An 18,172-nucleotide genomic window follows, 5' to 3' on the forward strand; every position below is an offset into this window, starting at 1 on the left:
GTAGCTCATGATCTGATTGATCACAATTCCCCAAGGGGGTACCAATAGCTAAAGATACCAGTAAATGTGGCTTACGATGGTGAACGCCAAGGGCACATGACTGCTGCAAGCCATGTTGGATCCTTGTCAAGACTGGTATACATTCACTGAGGCTGGGTGAATATTGCGAAAGGGCGCCCCAATTAGGTGTAGCTTCCGCCTGGAGCTATCGTGGTGGAGGGGCTGAGGGCCGTTGCCCACACCACTGGAGAGGAAGACACGAGTTACTGAGCTTCGAAACGTGAACGGACCAGAGGGCTAAGTTTGCGCCATCAGGTATGTGTTGAATCAGTGGGGAGGCTAATAGTACAAAAACAGCGCAACTCCTTAGTGCGGCAAGCGTACCCAGCCATCACCAATCCGGTAGTCTCTTTGTCCACGCTGAGACGCAGATACACTACAGTGTAAGTGAACAGTAGAACTCGAGATTGAGTAGTTCGCTACAAATATCATCTTATGACTGACCCTGGACAAAGAATTCTCTTTGGTTGATCCGCCCTTCACACCTTGTTCTAGCTCCTTCGCCATCACCGCAAAGAGTAACAGACCAGGAAAACACAGTTCCGGTACTCTAGTTGCATACCTTTCCTACAACTTGGCGTCTTTTAGTTGTCGAATTTGCTTGTACACATACCAAAACATTGGAGCCGGTGAGGAACGGGTAACTGCAATAGGTTCGTCCCCTGAAGGCTTTGCGGACTGCTATGCATCGTCGCGACACAGCAAACCTAACATGAGGCAAGATTTTAGCTGTTGTTGCTGACTTATATACAGCAATACATCTGCAACACGGCTATTTGACTGGAGGGACCTTGAGAAATACAAGACCACGGACCAGAGACAACGTCTCAGCCGCCGTCCTGGGTAGCTGAAACACTTCGCCCGCAGTGCAGAGACATACCTTCGACCTGCTATTAGATTGCCACCTTGAAAAATTGTCGCAATCACTTCTGGTAAGGTACTGAGTCAGGAGGCGAAGACAAAGCGGTAGAGAGAACAACACATCCGCCCGCAATCTCCACTGTCGCAGCGACCAACTCCATTGTGCGCTGATTCTCGTTACGATGAGGGGTGATTCGCTCATCCAACAACATCCCCCCACCCCGCCCAATGCTGGGGCAGAGTACCAAGTCGGACTTCATCAAGTTGCCGAATACAACGCCGACCGCGGATGTTCATTCGGAGAGGCAGGGTATGGTTCCCCAAGCTCGGTGGCGCACCAAGGCATCCCTTCGCATGCGTCACATGGCGACGACAACATTCATGGGCTTGGACTAGTAGGTCTACAATACGTGAGAAAACCTGCATTCTCATAATCGTTTAAATGCTGATCAATCCCCAGGACGGTTATGGACCGCCGACAGAGTTTTTCCCTAACGGCTCGTATGGCCGCATGTCGGTAAGTGAGTCTCAGGTAGAGTCAGCGGCGACATGGCTAATGGATAATAGAACGATCAAGTCTTGTTCTCTCCGCCAACACCAAGTTCTGCTAACGGTGATGAAGCAAGTCGGGCGGCGACCCGCAGCAGAAGAAGAATGACCGCATCCACATCTCCGCAAGAAACCCAAATAAGCCTAAGGCCAAAAGCAATACCGAGATCCAGGAAAGCGAAAACAGCAAAGGGAGACAGGCAGAAAATACCCAAGCTGACTGCGCCGCTGAGTATATTAACAAAAGAACTGCACAACATTCCGATCAAGAACATGGAAGAGTGGGTCAACAGGCCAGCGGATGTTCGAAGACGAGAAGCAGAAAAACGGAACGGATACATTGCTCGTCCAATGAACTCGTTCATGCTGTACAGGTCAGCATTCGCAGAAAGAGCCAAGTCATGGTGCTTGCAAAACAACCATCAAGTTGTGTCATCGGTGGCCGGGGAAAGCTGGCCTCTTGAGCCGCCAGAGATCCGCGACCTCTACAGCGAATATGCAAAGCTCGAAAGAATTAATCATCAGAACGCGCACCCGACGTACAAATTTTCACCAAGCAAGACGGCCGCTCTAGCTCGGAAGCGAAGAAACGAATGGTCAGACGAGGAGGAACCTAGCGATTTAGACGACACCGAGTGGGCACCAGGTGCGGGAAGGTCACGCCCTCGGCAAACTAGGCGCATCGAACGCTCGATCAGTCACCCATCGAGTGGGATTGGCACAGAATACTTTGATGGAACATTCGGTCCAAACGCGAACGGTGTCAACAGATCCTCATGGGAGATGACGAATGAAGGACAGCCTATGCCGATGCCGATTCCGATGGGCCACAACGATCTCTACAACTGGCCTTACCACACTGCACCGTATGCGAACATGCACATGAGCCCAAGCTACACAGACGACCTGCACAAGCCGTTGAGTACCTCGACGTTTTCCAACCATTTCCAATCGAACCCATCGATGCTTGGCTTGCCCGGGGGCAGCGCGGACGACTTGCTCCAACAACTCCATCCACACGTGAGAACTCCCTTTGACGAAGGACCGTTGGATCCGATGCTATTGGCATATGGAGGCAGCCAATCCAGTATTGATCCAGCATCTCTCCAATCCAACGACTACCGGAACAACCAGATCAGCATGCAAGAAGCGCTATCGTATCACGACCTCGACAACCTGCTGGATCTTCCGCATGACGAGTATCAAGCTTGGCAACCCGATCCGACCAGGGTGTCTTTGGAGCAAGAGTCTGAGTTTGACAAATGGGTGGGCGAGCAATAATTTAGGGCGTTTTAGCTTATGTCTGTGTGAGTGTTTTGGTTGCTTCTATGCAGTATGATGTACGATTCAGCGTTCACGCGGTGATACCCATTCTCTTGGTTGGGGTAGAATGGCGCTTGGTGAACTCTTACTATGTACACCACCGGTAGCATACACGGCGTCTTTTTGTCAAAAGCTCCTAAAATTGGAGCACTTTAGATATGATTTAGCTATGGGTAAACAGAAAAGAGCCAGTAGAGCTTCATGTTCCTGCATCCACTCACTGCTCAATGTTACGAACGTGATACCGCGGGTGCCGAAACTCCTCGGACTGGATTGTGCGTGATGATAGCAATGACGCGCATCTCCCCAGGCTGCCTTTGTAGAGCCTGGCGAGTGAGGGTGCGTAGGTAGATGGTGGTGTGCAAGGGATTGCCAAAAGCGTGAGGTTGGACTTGACAATGCCAAGACCTGTTATTGCCGTCTCTGCCCCACCCATGCACCCCTGTCTCCAACGAGGACGCGCCTTACTCTTCTACCAATGAGGGGTCGGCCAACCATCCACGAATTGAACACTTCCTCATGATATGCTAGTACAGATGCATTCTCCACGGCAAGCCAGGAACTTTTCTGTGCACCATTAGCCGGATTTCCACAAACCTGACAAGAGCTGCTCTTCGTATAACTCGAAAATTGCATAGCACCCTAAGCAAAAAGTCGCCATTACTCACGATATCCCCAACTTACCAACAGCACACACACACCTCAACCATGTACGGCGAAGCAGCAAATAAGCTGGTAACGATACCCTCGGTACTCCATGATTTGGTCACGTCTAAGAAAAAGCCAGGTCCAAAACGCAAAGCGCACCCTTGCCCTTCCTCACCTCCCGCCCTACGCCTCAGAACTTACACGCTCTATTGTACGCGAGGTACGCGACTTGGATAAGGACGTATCCTCCATTCTTGCTCCTTACAGTGGCTCCTTCAATCCCAGCGCCTCACCCGAAACCGCTTGTGCACTCCTTGTCAACCATCTCTGCATGCGCCGCAACAAGCGATGTCTATTGGCGTACCACCGGGTCCGCAGTGATAAATTGGAGGAGTATTGTTGGGAGGGAATTGACGTGCTCGAGCAACAGGGTAGCAAAGACCACGCCACAGAAGCCACGAGGGGAAGCGCCCTGGGTACCGGGGGCGGAAGAGAGGAAAGTAGTCTGAGCCCAGAAGAGGAGGAATACGTAAGACAGTACAGTGACCTTCTCGCGGCATACAAGGGCCAATGGACGGATATAGATCTAACAGGAAGCCTGGAGCCGCCACGCGATCTTTTCATTGACGTCCGAGTGCTCAAGGATGCCGGTGAGATACAGACCGAGTACGGGTACGTATAGTCCCTTGATGAACTTCGGCATGCCGAAGCACGGCAGGAACAAGAACCAATAAGCTAACCAGCCAATAAAATTGCACAGCTCAATAACCCTGACCAAAAATTCCCAATTCTACGTCCGCCAAGGTGATGTCGAACGCTTGATCGCACAGGGATACCTTCAACGCCTGAGCTAAACCAGAAACGAACCCCCTCTCCCGCAATCAGCGCATTCAAGGTTCCAGAAGCTCGATAAGACAAAGCTTCAGCAGGATACACACAGATCGTACGGTATAGCCGAAGAGAAAAGCCCTTCCAGTGGCTGGTCTAAAACCCCTACAACCCACCAACCACGATCCAACGCGCCCGCATTGCCGCCAAATTAAACTTTTCCCCATACGCCTCCACCATGTCCCTCCCACATTTTCTTCCTCGTCTTCGCCCCGAAGTTGGGGTAAAGGAACCTCAGGCCCCGCACGCCTTGGCCTGCGCACGAAGCAAGACTAACCAGGCAAAGGGATATCCGAATTCAGTCTAGGTACCAGGGCTATAGCGGCGTGGACCATGCATGTGCTGCAAAGCAAAACGGCAAACAAGTACCCAACATGACCAAATTCCCATACTTTACCGCACGCACGGTGTCCTGAGGTACATTTGCTTTTCTCGCTTCCCGCCTCCCCTCGCCTTCGCAGGTGGTAGGCGCTTTTTTGCCACCCTTGCACGCATGCCCTCATGTGACATTTTTTGGCTTCGCCACCCTTGTGCATAGGACAAACACAACGGCCTGTGGAAGCTTACTGCATACAGGCTTTTTAACTTCTCCAGCTAGGGCTTGTTCGCTGGTATGCATACATGCGGGCTGTGTTTGTTGCAAAAGGTATAGTGTCAGGGCTAGTACGCTTCCCATTCGTCAATCGTGAAAAGAGAGGATATAAATGGGTACCGGTGGACGGCAGCAAGGGCCGGCGGCCACGCGAGAGGTGTCGATGTGGGTTCTGGAATGCGCTGTATGTACGTGCGGACGGGAAGAGGCTTCTTGCACCATCTGACGTGCGGCGGGGGTTTCTTGGGGGAGTTCGTGATACCAAATGCTTAGAGTGCGGGGACTCAACAACACGATCAGACACTGCAGTAGCAAAGAGAACCCGACGACTATGCATTCATTGAAGAGAATTATTCTAGTTTCAATTTACATTCATCCTTTAAAAAGACATTGAGGTTGTGTGCATCCATGTAGAGGAATCCTAACCTTTACGTAGAATCGAGAACCTGCTGTCCTTTCTCTCATAGCTATTGCTGTTATGTAGATAACTGAAATGCAGGTGCAAACTTATTTTTCTTAATGTACAAAAGACACCGTTTCCGTAGGACCCAGTTATGGCACGATCGATCAAACGGGAAGAAGGAGGCTGAGGCTCAAAATAGACCTGTGACAAGGTGGTGTAAATCAAAATAGAGGGTGAGTTGACATTGGATCCACACTCACGTTTTGAAGAGGATCCTAGGTTCCCGTATGCTGAAACCTCATTTGAATGCTCTGAAAGCGTGCTTTGTTCACATACCCAATTCCATTTCCGAATGCAGTGTCCGTCCCCACCAGTCCTGAACAAGAAACAAGAGAGCCGCAACAATCTCTGCACCCGTGGTGGCAGTGTAACAGCTGTGGAAAACGTATGGGAAAAAGGGTGTGCACGCAAGAAGATTTTCGGCGGGTGGAAGACTCTCAAACAACGCTGTATCGACCAGTGGCGGTACGAGTCGTAGATGCATCTTCTGCCGCAATTGTACCTTCGCGCAGGAGGCGGGTGAGTTCCATCATAGCCTGTGTGACAATGTTCTCCGTATCTCCCTCAACCAGAATGTACAGCTTAGGAAGATCATTCTCACCAGGCTGCTTGCCAGGTGGGTAAAAATTACCCTTTGTCGTAATCGAGACACCAGTCTGATCCAGAATCTTGGCCACATTGGTTCGATTGGTGACGGCCCATCGAGCTTTCTGGGGGAAGTCGTTAATCTCAATAGTCGAATGGTAGAGACCAGCGTCAGGGCCTTTGTTGTCAATGGGCTGGCCCGCGTGGATCATGCCCTTCTTGCTGAGCCTACCGTCGACCTTGGAGGCAGCAGCCATCGCCCTCTCCCTTGCACTCATCGGCTTGCCAGTGGCAGCAGCTTCGGGACGCTCAGTCTTGTTGACGACAATCTTGCTGTTAAGTAGCTTCATCCAGTGTGGTTGATCCTCGACTTCAGCAGCAGGTGTATTTCCTTCAGCAGCCTTGGCCGCGCCAGGACCAGTAACCTCGGGTTTCTTGACGATCGGCAGAATCTCTTCTTCGTCATCGCTGTCTTCAATACCTTCTAGCTTAAGTTGACGCTTCTCGCGCTTCTTCTCAAGAGCACGAGTTGCATCAAGTCGATCGAGACCTTTACCACCGAAGCCACCGTAGTACTTCTCGGTACCTGCCTTTGCCTTCTCATGGAAGGTATCGGCCATTTCTTGAAGCTTTTCAAGAACTTCTGCTCCGCTTTCCTTTAGTGCTTTGACAACATGGATAGCGAAGCGCTCTTGGCCGGGGTTCTCAATAAGGGTGATAGCAGTACCCTTGTTACCTGCACGACCAGTTCGACCGCACCTGTGAACATAATCTTCCACTATCAACTACGTCAGCAAAAAGTGATGTATATACGCAGGAATGGAGATGGTACTTACAGTGAGTTGGGCAGTCAAAGTTCAATACGAGTGCTAGACCAGGGACGTCAAGACCACGTGCTGCTACAGACGTGGCAATGAGGATAGAAAGAACACCCTGCTTGAAATCACTAATCGCTTCGTTACGATCAGTCTGATCTTTAGCTCCGTGAATCGTATTAACAGAGAAATACTTGGCCTTGTAGAGCTTAGATAACAAATCTTCCGCAGTTTCCTGCCGCTCCGTAAATATTAATACCTGTGCGTTCTCATCCTCGGAGAAGAGCTGGCCGAGATGCAGGAGCAACTTGTTGATCTTCTTCTCATAACTATTAGGAACAATGGAAATGATCTGGGTAATCTCAGGTGCCACTTTGGATCTACCACCGATTGTCACTTCTGCTGGATTGTTCAGGGCTTTGCGGGCCAATGCAACCATGTTCTTTGGCATGGTTGCTGAGAAGAGCACGGTTTGGCGATCTGGGCGCACGTTTGCAAGAATCTTCATGACTTGTGGTTCAAAACCCATGTCGAACATGCGATCAGCCTCATCAAGAACAACATAGGTAATGCGGCGGAAGGAGAGCACACGACCCTGGTTTGCAGTCATCAAATCGATCAGGCGACCGGGTGTTCCACAGAGAATGTGTATGCCACCACGCTTAATCATAGCAATCTGGTCGGAGATAGGCTGTCCACCGTAAGCGCATTTGATGGTTATGCCAGAAGCTGAGAGGAACGGCTTGAGCTCATGGACAATTTGCAATGACAACTCTCGAGTGGGAGCAAGTATCAGTCCAATAGGACCATCAGACGGCTTCAGTGGGCGTTGATCAAGAATGTGACGAATCATAGGTATACCGAACGCAAGTGTCTTTCCAGAACCAGTTTTTGCGACACCGATGAGGTCACGTCCAGAAAGAGAGATGGGAGCAGCTTGTGCCTGGATAGATGTGGGCTTCTGGTAGCCTACGCGAGTGAAGACATCCATGGTTGCCTGCAGCAAGCCCATCTGGGCCCACTTGGTGACGGGTCGAGGTACATCATCTGGCTTCACTTTGATGCCGTCAAGCTCATGACGGAGATCGGCAACTTCTTCTGGCGTCATCTGAGAAACCTCGAGCGGCTCAGTGTAAAAAGATTTTCGGAACGGCTCGTACTCAACTTTATCGTGGTCAACAGTGGCAACCTCCTTCTTCTTTTTCTTGGCAGCACGAAGTTCAAGAAGATCTTGCGCCTCAACAGAGGTCTCAACGGGTTCGAGCTCGTCGGCGAACATGGCCTGGCCCGAAGGTGCACCGCGGCTGGGTTGTGGTTCGGTCAAGTCGGCCATGAAGGCATCGAGAGGATCGATTTCGTCTTCTTCGGCCCCTACAGTTTCGTCAACGTCCATCTTGTCGGCGGCGGGGACTTGGACGGCAGGTGCTTCTTCCATGGTAGCGTCTTGGCTGTTCTCGTTGGCTATATCCGCGCGACGCTTCTCAAGGCGAGCTTGGAGCTCCGCATTGTTCTCTTCATCATCACTTCCAATACCACTCATTGCAGCGTCATCGTCTTCGGCACCGTCAGCTTCGGGTTCAGGTTCGTCGTTCGCAGTAAATTCGGGGAGGGCTTGAAACTTGCGCTTTCGCGTTGGGCCTTCTTCGTCGAGGAAGGCTTTTCTTGAAGTTTCAGCCTCGGCTTCTGCCGCTGTCTTAGTCTTGAGGCCAAAAGAGCCAATGTTGCCGTTGCCCTTGGCGGTTGATTGATCTGTATGGGTGAGCTCGTGATTGTGTGAAGGGGCTACGGTGGAAGACATACTGCTAGCGGCCGTCACTGTCTTGCCAGCAGGCTTGGCCATGTCCAAGGGGCGGGCGGCAGCAGAAGCATCCAGCTTGAAGGTCGACTTCTCGGGCTGCTTCTGTTTGAGTTTCTCAGTAACGCTTTTCTGCGGAACTTTAGTCTTAGCGGTGTCAAGCTTGGCCTCACTTGCTGGGGCCTGTGGAGGCGGCGTCGCAGCAGCAGCGGAGGGAGTTGCAGGTGCAGTGTCGGCTGGCGAGGCACCAGAGCCCTGTGTATCTGTCTTTTCTTTGGCAAGGCGCTCAGCATTGCGCTTCTTCCATTCGGCCAGCTTTGCTGCACGTTCAGCGAGCTTGTCCTTGGCTTGTGTCTCAGGGTCCTTCTTCCTGTCGTCGCGCGGGGGAGCATCTAGTCGATCCCGTCTGTTATCTGGCGCTGGTGTGATCGACGAGCGAGAGTCAGGCCGGCGTGAGGTAGAGCGTCTGCGCCTGTCTCTGTCATCGTCGCGGTCCCGTCTACTGCTGTAGCGGTCTCCACGGTCTCGTGATCGGTTACGGCGGCGAGGGGGAGAGCGCGAGCGGCGGTAGTATGTGTCGCGGTCGCGGTCACGGTCACGGTCGCGATCACGACGGTCCCGGCGGTCCCTATCATCTCTGAAGCGGCTCTCTCCACTGTAGCGATCTCCCCGGCGGTCTCTTTCTCTGTCTCTGGATCTGTCGCGCCGCGGGCTGTAGCGTCGACGATCTCGGTCGTCGTACCTTGAGGAATCAGCGTGGCGCGTCGCCATCTTAAGTCGGTGGTATTACTGTGTGCAGTCAATGCAATGCAGTGTCACTCGTGCAGCAGTAGATGGTGGTGTCACTGTAACTGCGTGGGGTGAATGGTCGTCGAGATGTTTCCAAGTCCCAAAGTTGTTCATGCCCCAAGCGTCCGTCTGCCTTGGCCGATGGAAGTGTGGTACGTGCGAGACGCTAAAGCCGAAATCTTGGGGCGCTAGGAATAATTTTTGGAAGGTTGCGACAGTTCACGACAAAGGTGAAGCAAAGAACACCAAACCACCTACAAAATGTCTGTAAATCCACGCAAGAGAAAGGTTGTCACACGCCTGGCGCCAGAGCCCAGCGATTCAGAAGACGAATTAGGTGGCGGACTGCTCGAGGGCATCTTGTCGCATTCCGAAGACGACTCGGACGACAGCCAAGAAGAAGATGTCGAGACGGATGCCAGCAGCGTGATTGAGGGCCTTTCCGATGAAGATGCAGAGGATGACGAAGAGGAAGAGGAGAACAGTGACGAAGAACAAATTCGTGAGGAAATGCGCAACCTCAACACCTCCGACGGGCCTTTGCGAAAGAAGAAGGGACTACCGACCCATGAGATGGACCTTGATACTGGCGCAAGCGCGGAGCTAGACGAAGACGAAAACCTCAAGCCCAATTACACTGTGACCACAGATGCACACGGCAATACCCGCTATTTGTACAAAGAGATCGACCCAATCTACGAGTCGGACGACTCCGACGCCGAAGCTACAAACACAATTGGCAACATTGACCTCAAGTACTACGACGAATATCCCCACATTGGTTATGACATCAATGGCAAGAAGATCATGCGCCCGGCCAAGGGAGAGGCATTGGATGCGCTTTTGGATAGTATTGACATACCCAAGGGCTGGACAGGTCTGACGGATCCCGAGACAGGAAAGCCGTTGAACCTGTCGGAAGAGGAACTGGACGTGCTCAAAAGGCTCACAAGGAATGAGGTTGTCGAGGATGGCTACGACCCCTACCCGGAGATGGTCGCCTACTTCTCCGGCAAGCAGGAGATTATGCCACTGAGCGCTGCGCCCGAGCCCAAGCGGCGATTCATTCCTTCCAAGCACGAAGCCAAGCGCGTCATGAAGCTTGTCAAGGCTATCAAAGAGGGCCGCATCAAACCCTACAAGCCGCCGCAAGAAGAGGAAGAAGAGCAGGATGAGTTCACCTTTGACGTTTGGGCCGACGAGAAACCCCGGCCAGACAACACAATGCACATTCCCGCTCCCAAGTTGCCACCGCCGGGCTACGAAGCAAGCTATCACCCGCCACCCGAGTACCTACCAGACAAGGATGAGGAGAAGGCATGGTTGGAGGCAGACGAGGAGGACAGAGAAAGGGAATTCTTGCCTAAGAACTACGGTGCGCTACGTAAAGTTCCCGGCTACGAGACATTTGTCAAGGAACGATTCGAGCGAAGTCTGGACCTCTACCTGGCTCCTCGTGTGCGGAGAAACCGACTCAACATCGACCCAGAATCCCTATTACCCAAGCTACCGAACCCCGAGGAACTCAAGCCTTTCCCTACAACTTGTGCTGCGATTTTCCGTGGACAAGAAGGACGCGTACGCTGTGTCTCTGTTGACCCCCACGGCATCTTCGTTGCCAGTGGAGGTGACGACGGCTACATTCGAATCTGGGAAATCTTAACTGGCCGACAAGTCTGGAATGCTAAGCTCTCAGACGAAGAGGCTGTCGATGCCGTACAATGGAGGCCCACCAAGGACGCATCCATCGTCGCTGCTGCCTGTGGCGAGAACGTCTTCCTCATCGTTCCCTTTACTCTCCTCTCCCCCGACATTGAACAAGCCAGTCGCGACGTCCTTGACGCAGGCTGGGGCTACGCCGCCACAAAAGGCGCCACAACACCCAAAGGCGAAGACGCTCCCAAACAGCCCCCAGGCAAATGGAGCCGCCCCGGCACACGCCTCGAATCCAAGGGTGTCCTCCTCCAAGTCCAAGTCCGCTCTGCCATCAAAGTCCTGAATTGGCATCGCAAAGGCGAATACTTCACCACCGTCTCCCCCCGCGGTCAATCCACTGCAATCGCCATCCACGCCATATCCAAGCACCTAACCCAACTCCCCTTCCGCCGCCTCAAGGGCCTGGCCCAAACAGCGCAGTTCCACCCCTCGAAAGCAATCTTCTTCGCCGCAACCCGCAACACGATCCGCGCCTACGACCTCGCCAAGCAGGAACTCGTCAAGATACTGCAACCTGGCGCGAAATGGATTTCCAACATCGATGTCCATCCTGGTGGCGACAATCTGATTGTCAGTTCGTACGATAAGCGTGTCCTTTGGATGGACATGGATCTCTCGACTAAACCGTACAAGACGATGCGGTTCCACAAGGAGGCGGTGCGCTCGGTCAAGTTCCATCAGGGCGGTCTGCCGCTGTTTGCTGATACGTCGGATGATGGCACGATTCAGGTTTTCCACGGCAAGGTTGTGGGTGATTTGATGGAGAATGCTACGATTGTGCCGTTGAAGGTGCTCAAGGGGCATAAGGTGAAGAGTAAGCTGGGAGTTATGGCGTTGGACTGGCATCCCAGGGAGCCGTGGTGTGTTTCTGCGGGTGCGGATGGGACGTTGAGGTTGTGGTGTTAGAGAGTGGTGGTTTTTATGTACTTTTCTTCTTACTATCTCGATGGAGATATCGCAGCATTTTGCATGGCGTTCGAGAGAAAATATAAAAGGATGGGACGAATAAATTCTTTGAACAGTATGATCCACTGCTCTCCGATGAATCATGGTTTTTGGCTGCCAACGCTGCCTTTTTTTTCGCTCTGGTCATCAAATGGACCCAGAACGACGCAAAAAAAAACATTTCTTCCTCTACGAATCCACCTACAACTTCCGACTCCTAACCAACCCGCTCTTAATACCCGTAAGCTCACCCCCATAACTCGCGCTTCCCTTGGCCGCAGCACTCTTATCAAACACCTGCTTCATACTCTTGAGCTTCTTCTGCTTCTCCTTGTACTTTTCCTTCTTCTTCACACGCGGATTGCGTACGCTCTTCTTGCGATGTGGTGTTAATCCCTGTTTCGGTCATGTTAGCATTTTGCATCCCCAAAAGTAAACCCATATAATGCAAGTATACAAAAGGTTGCATGAAGAAAAGACAGAACATACCTTATTCTTCTGAATTTGATAAGAAATCTGACGCCGTCCATCATCCCCGATAATCTCTTCTTCAATAACTTGAGCACCTTGTTGTTTGGCAAGAGCATACGCTTCTGCACGCTCGAGTTTCGCTTGCTTTTTGTCGTTGGAGCGAGCGGCCACCATGTCGTAGTAGCCGTCTTCGTCTTCGTAGTCGTCGCGGCGTGTACCGGGAGCTTCATCCGCAGAAGATGCACCATCGTCGTCACCAAGTGCCACGCCTGGACCGGCATCCTTGTGTTGACCGCGCTTCTCAGCTTCGGCTTGCAGACGAGCTTGCCGGTCCTTGAGACGCTCGCGGTGGGGGACGTCGGCATCGCCGCCATAGTCCTTGCCTGCAGCATCGCGCTTGTTGGCTTTTTGGGCGATTTGAGAGGTGTAGAAGCGGAGGGAGCGCTTTTTCTTCGCCTTTTCGGCGGCTTCGTGGGCAGTGAGGGCTGTCTCTTCGCCGAAGTCTGAGTCGTCGGCGTTGAGGAGGTTGAGCTTGGGCTGTGCGGTCTTCTTCTTCCGCGCTGCTTTCTTGAGAGCAGCTTTGTCTGCAAGCATATCGAGCGACGCAAGATCTTGCTCAGCCTTAGCCAATTTCGCAGCACGTCGTGCTGCTGCTTCTGCCTGCGCAACCTCTGCCGCTCTTTGCGCCTTGGTCTTCTTCTGCTTTGTGGGTTTCTTGACAGCCAGATCGGTGGTGTCACTCTCTGCAAAGCTTGTCTCATCCTCAGAAGCGTCGTCACCGCCTTCGGTCTCGACCATGGGATCGGCGATTGGCAGGCTCTCTACTCTTGTCCACATCTTCTGGCACTTGAGCAAGCTCTCCATTACTGGATGCTCATGTAGCTCGACAGGGTCCAATGCGATGGCTGGAGTTGCGTCATCTGTAGCGGTGGAACCAAGAACAGCAAAGTACATAGCCATTGCAGCGAGGTAAGCTGCGCATGCCCGGTACTTTGTTATGACTGTGGGTGTAGGAACCAATCTGTTATTCTTTGCCGCCTGCGCCTTAAGCACTCTCTCAGCGGCATTAGCGGCAGCGGCCAATTCCTCGTGCAGGGGTTGTAGTCGCAAGTACTCCTTAGAAATGTGCTCAAACTCCGGGTATCGTGTCCGCATAATTTTCATCTTTTCCTCCTGTGGCATGAAATCTGTGATTTGAAGCTGAGGCAAAACCTCGGTAACCACTGCGGCACCTTCAGCGTTTTCCTCACCATCCTCTCCAAGCCATTCGTCTTGGTCAAAGCCAAAGTCAGCTTCGGTCATGCTCTGCAGCTGCTTCTTTTGTATGCGTCTGGCCTCTGCCTCTTCGTCTAAGGCGTCTTGCTCAGTCTCAATGGCGTCAGCATCGTAGTAGTCCTTTTTTGAGGCGCCCCATGCCCCGAGTTCTTCGTCTTGGTCTTCCTCGTCGGTTTGCTTGCGCTTTCCAGAAGTTTCATCGTCTGAGCCATCGCTAACGTCGTCGTCGAAATTGTCTTCGTCATCATCGTCGCTTCCAGCATCGAGAATCTCTTCATCTGAGGGCTGAAGAAATTTATCTGGACATAACATCAGCCATAACCCATGGAATTGACATCATCTTTAAACCAACCTTCTTCCTGGTACCTCCGCATCTTCTTGGCGGCAGGTCCCTCGTCCAGCAGCACCTTGTCGCGGTTCATGTGAAACTCATCCTCAGAATCGGCGACATCTTCAAAGGTGTTGATCCTCATTCGGGAATCCTCTTCTTTTGGCGCCTTGAATGCGCCAGATGCGCCGCCGCCCACTTTTCTCTTCTTGGCCATGATCGCGCCGTTCCGCTGTGTCGTGGCGATATTTGTCAGTCGTTGTCGCAGTCGTCTTTGTCGCGCGCCCAACTTTTTTTCCGAGCAAAGTCTTGGCATTTCCGCGGGCAATCGAAAGCGACCCACTTCGCTGCCGAGCAGCCAGCCACGATTCGGTCAAGCGCATCTGCAAGGGTCCCATATCGTGGCCCACTCTCCATTCGTCGACACCATTTGCAAAGATCAGCAGTTGAGGAATATCTGTCACGCCTAGTCCATTTGAGAGGCACTGTACACGTTGCAGTATGACTAGAAGCGATTCTTTTGAGAAAGAGAAGTGCACAACTACTTTGGAGGCTTACAAAGCACAAACACATGATGGACATATTTTACATAAATCCTACTTCTTGACTTCCCTAGCAATGCTTTTTCTATCAAAGGCTGCAGCGGCAAATGCTCCTCCTTCTGGGCCCGTGATACCTAATCAGGCCTTCAAATACAAACTGAGCCTTCCCGTAGCCGTCGAACTCCCACATGTGTCGGTCATCTCACCCGGGCATAGGAGACAACAGCCTGAATGATTTATCTCGGGTGCCGGGTTTACGACAGTATTCCCATAAATTCAAGCTGTACTAGTCGTCACAGAGAGGTGTATGAGATTCTTGCAATACATGGCGCACATTCCGATTGACATGCGACTGTTGGCAAATGATGGTCCTAATAGAAATGTCTTCCCGAGGAAGCTTGGTAGCAGCCCCTATATAGACACTGATTCCTCATTTTCGGGGGCACGGGTGCCGAAAGCTCTGTTTTGCATTTGTCGTACTCTTGCACTGGGATTGCCCTTTCTTGTGGACACTCTCATCGTCAAAACTATACCTTCACTAGATTAGCATGTTTATCACCAACACAAAGATGCTTGATTGCCTGTAAGTGATCTTCTGTTCTGGAACAAATGCTACTTTATCATGAAAGAATAGCCGCTGAAATGTGCAAAGGACAACGTGGGTAGCGGAAAAGTGAGGTGGTTGCTTATATGGGCTACATCTGAATGCAGGTTTTCCAGACAATAGTCCGGTGCTGGTGATACAAATCGTATGACTAGGAGGTTTATAGCCGAAGATTCCTCGGTCTGATTCTGGCTGAGTCACTAGACTCATGTTCCCTGGTGTAGATTCTTGCCATGTCTGTGTAACCTTGCGAAGACCGTAGGTATTGGGTGTAAGCCGCATTATTAGAACAGCTCCATGATCAACAGCATGGTCCAGAGGTAAAGAGTGTTTGTATGATCATAAAAAAAAACAAGGAAATGTCTTCCAAAATGCAACACTCTACATCATCTTTTGGTTTCTCCCAAGTTATCGGATTTTCACATATGGCAACTGCTATTGTCTTTTGGCGATAAGACATGCAGTGCTTCTTAGCACTTTCCACAACGCCTCCTTACACCGCCACAGTAATACCATGGGCGCTGGCGCAACGCCCCATGCGGCAAGCCGCCCCACCAAAGTAATCTAACCACTCACAGTTTGCCAGGGTCCCTTTCTCACCACCAAGGTGTGTGGTGCGATAATCCCACAACACAGGAGTATGCCAGGCGCGATGATTACTACACCGTAAGCACCGCCAGGCGCCACTTGTTTCGTCTTAGTTAAATCCTCCGAGGGACCCCGCCGCACGCCCCTCATGTTGCAATTCCTCGCCGGAGCTGCCCTCGTGCTCATCATTGGGCTGGTGAGCTTTGGCATTATGGGCTTTAGCTTCTCCATGAGCAATCGTTTCCCCGTAGATGGCAAGGTAAGCTTATTGGTATACTGGTCAACACGCCCAATTCTCACATTTCATAGACAGTCCTCCTTACCGGCTCATCGCAGGGCATGGGCAGTGAGGTTGCCTGTCTCCTTGCTGCCCGGGGAGCCAATCTTATACTGGTAGCACGCACGGCAAAGAACCTCGAAATCGCTGTCCAACGCGCAAAGTCATGCGCAAAGAACCCTTCAACTCAACGCTTCACGTACATCGTGGCCGACGTAACTTCCGAGTCGGAGAATGCACGTATCCTCAAGGAAGCAACAGCCTGGAATAATGGCCGCGTGCCTGAGGTTGTCTGGTGCATTGCTGGATCCTCAACTCCTGGGCTGTTCATCGAGACGAGCACAGACACGCTGAGAAAGCAGATGGAGCTGAATTACTTCGCGACAGCATACATGGCACAAAAGGCGCTGCAAGCTTGGTTGTATCCCGAGGTGCCACATAGCCCACAAGGGAAAAACACTGACCCGGAAGCGCCCCGGAAGTTCATCATGACTTCCTCCTCACTCGCCTTCATAAACATTGCAGGCTACTCGCCCTACTCCCCGGCAAAGGCTGCCCTCCGCAACCTCGCTGATGGACTCCGCTCAGAGGTCCAAATCTACAACGCAGCGCGCCATTCCAATGCCAACACAGGCGCTACGCCCGCGCCGTTCGATGTAGACATTCATATTGTATTCCCGGGTAGCATACTATCCCCAGGGTTTGAGAACGAGAACAAGACGAAGCATGCCGTCAGCTTTGAGTTGGAGGCTGCCGATCCCAAGCAAACCGAGCTCGAGGCAGCAACCAGCTGCGTCAAAGGTCTAGAAAGTGGAAACTTCATGACGCCGACCAATTATCTGGTACACCTGATGCGCTGGGGCAGCTTGTCTGGTAGTCAGAAGAACAATTGGGTCATTGATGCGATGGGAGCGATTGTAGCAGCGATTGCCTGGTTGTTTATAGCACCAGATTTGAACAAGACGGTCAGGGGCTGGGGGAAGAAGAATGGAATGCCGGCGTATAGGCCAAACGCGCAGTAAGACGCGTTTGCTTGAATATTATTATCTCATGACAATGCGATCTCCATGAATCTTAGTGCCGTATATGGTATACCACTCTCAGAACACTGACTATGATTAGCTGATATCCAAATTTCCATGGTACTTGTAATATATCGCCATGTGATGTTAGACACACTCTGCTCTCTCCCGCTCCCATTGGCTGTCTTGTGGAATTTCACGCGTCCTGTTCACATGTAAGCTCGCTCGAACATCGGACGAATACGTCCGCGCTTCTCCCCAGGATCCCCCCGGTGTCTTGCAACCTACCCCTGTGGCTCGGCGCCTCATCAAAAAAAAAGTGGCAGTAAACCGTGCCCACATCAAACTGACACGTTGTTTAGCATGGTGGTTTTATCCAAATACGCGTCGCTATACTATATGAATAGATACTACTACTCGACCGGACGCTCTCTACTACAACAGCTATTTGGTTCGTATATAATCTTAGTATTCTACAGTAGATTGCAGCTGCTCTGCCCACTGGTTTGGAGAAGTAGGCACAGACCACTACCACTATTTTCCTTGGATAAGGAGGTGCGGTGTCCGGATGCTTATTTGGAAGCAATGACGTTTGATTTGCCCACTCTGTGACACTACTGCCATCTGACGTAAGTGCACAAGCCGCCGCTGGATCCTACAGGTCACGACTTACTTATGTATCGTGCAAGACACTGCGCGGTTGGCGAATGAGATCCACTAGCCAAAACTGCACCATTGCTCGTCGACCTCAACCATTGCACCGTCCCTCGCAGATTAGAGCAACTTCTACCACCAGCCTCAAATCATGGGCGAGATGGGTCAACGTAGCGCTCTTCCATGTCTCCCCACAGATGTTCAGTTGATGGTGTTGGATTATGTATGCCTACCCCGCACCGGCAAAAGCACCTAGCCCCTAATGTGCAACAGAACATCACTGACACCGGCAGTTTAGGTCGACCTCTACCCAGATCTTTTGGCACTTTGCTTAACATCCAAGTCATGGAATCTTGTTGCGACAAAGGTCTTGTACCAGAAC

At 51.8% G+C, this 18,172-nt stretch overlaps 6 protein-coding genes across 6 annotated transcripts; 4 read left to right on the plus strand and 2 right to left on the minus strand.

Moving 5' to 3' along the window:
- Positions 1 to 1,103: 1,103 nt before the first annotated feature.
- On the plus strand, positions 1,104 to 2,751 carry COCMIDRAFT_89918 (uncharacterized protein; the record flags this gene model as incomplete). Its single annotated transcript, XM_007687741.1, has 3 exons — positions 1,104 to 1,331; positions 1,382 to 1,438; positions 1,489 to 2,751. 3 exons carry the CDS (start codon positions 1,104 to 1,106, stop codon positions 2,749 to 2,751), a joined length of 1,548 nt encoding a protein of 515 aa, XP_007685931.1.
- A 750-nt stretch (positions 2,752 to 3,501) lies between these two features.
- COCMIDRAFT_89899 (uncharacterized protein) lies at positions 3,502 to 4,295 on the plus strand (the record flags this gene model as incomplete). Its single annotated transcript, XM_007687742.1, has 3 exons — positions 3,502 to 3,528; positions 3,581 to 4,113; positions 4,202 to 4,295. 3 exons carry the CDS (start codon positions 3,502 to 3,504, stop codon positions 4,293 to 4,295), a joined length of 654 nt encoding a protein of 217 aa, XP_007685932.1.
- Positions 4,296 to 5,821: 1,526 nt separating this feature from the next.
- COCMIDRAFT_89834 (uncharacterized protein) lies at positions 5,822 to 9,727 on the minus strand (the record flags this gene model as incomplete). Its single annotated transcript, XM_007687743.1, has 5 exons — positions 5,822 to 6,747; positions 6,806 to 8,533; positions 8,585 to 8,971; positions 9,322 to 9,368; positions 9,627 to 9,727. The coding sequence occupies 5 exons, from the start codon at positions 9,725 to 9,727 to the stop codon at positions 5,822 to 5,824; spliced, it is 3,189 nt and encodes a 1,062-aa protein (XP_007685933.1).
- A 151-nt stretch (positions 9,728 to 9,878) lies between these two features.
- COCMIDRAFT_89839 (uncharacterized protein) lies at positions 9,879 to 11,990 on the plus strand (the record flags this gene model as incomplete). Its single annotated transcript, XM_007687744.1, has 1 exon — positions 9,879 to 11,990. One exon carries the CDS (start codon positions 9,879 to 9,881, stop codon positions 11,988 to 11,990), a length of 2,112 nt encoding a protein of 703 aa, XP_007685934.1.
- Positions 11,991 to 12,230: 240 nt separating this feature from the next.
- Positions 12,231 to 14,320, minus strand: COCMIDRAFT_89840 (uncharacterized protein; the record flags this gene model as incomplete). The annotated part of the gene is made up of 3 exons (XM_007687745.1): positions 12,231 to 12,425; positions 12,519 to 14,074; positions 14,128 to 14,320. The coding sequence occupies 3 exons, from the start codon at positions 14,318 to 14,320 to the stop codon at positions 12,231 to 12,233; spliced, it is 1,944 nt and encodes a 647-aa protein (XP_007685935.1).
- Positions 14,321 to 15,985: 1,665 nt separating this feature from the next.
- COCMIDRAFT_89820 (uncharacterized protein) lies at positions 15,986 to 17,136 on the plus strand (the record flags this gene model as incomplete). The annotated part of the gene is made up of 2 exons (XM_007687746.1): positions 15,986 to 16,096; positions 16,147 to 17,136. 2 exons carry the CDS (start codon positions 15,986 to 15,988, stop codon positions 17,134 to 17,136), a joined length of 1,101 nt encoding a protein of 366 aa, XP_007685936.1.
- Positions 17,137 to 18,172: the final 1,036 nt, after the last annotated feature.

Source organism: Bipolaris oryzae, assembly GCF_000523455.1.
Source record: "Bipolaris oryzae ATCC 44560 unplaced genomic scaffold scaffold_33, whole genome shotgun sequence".
Taxonomy (NCBI): Eukaryota; Fungi; Ascomycota; class Dothideomycetes; order Pleosporales; family Pleosporaceae; genus Bipolaris; species Bipolaris oryzae.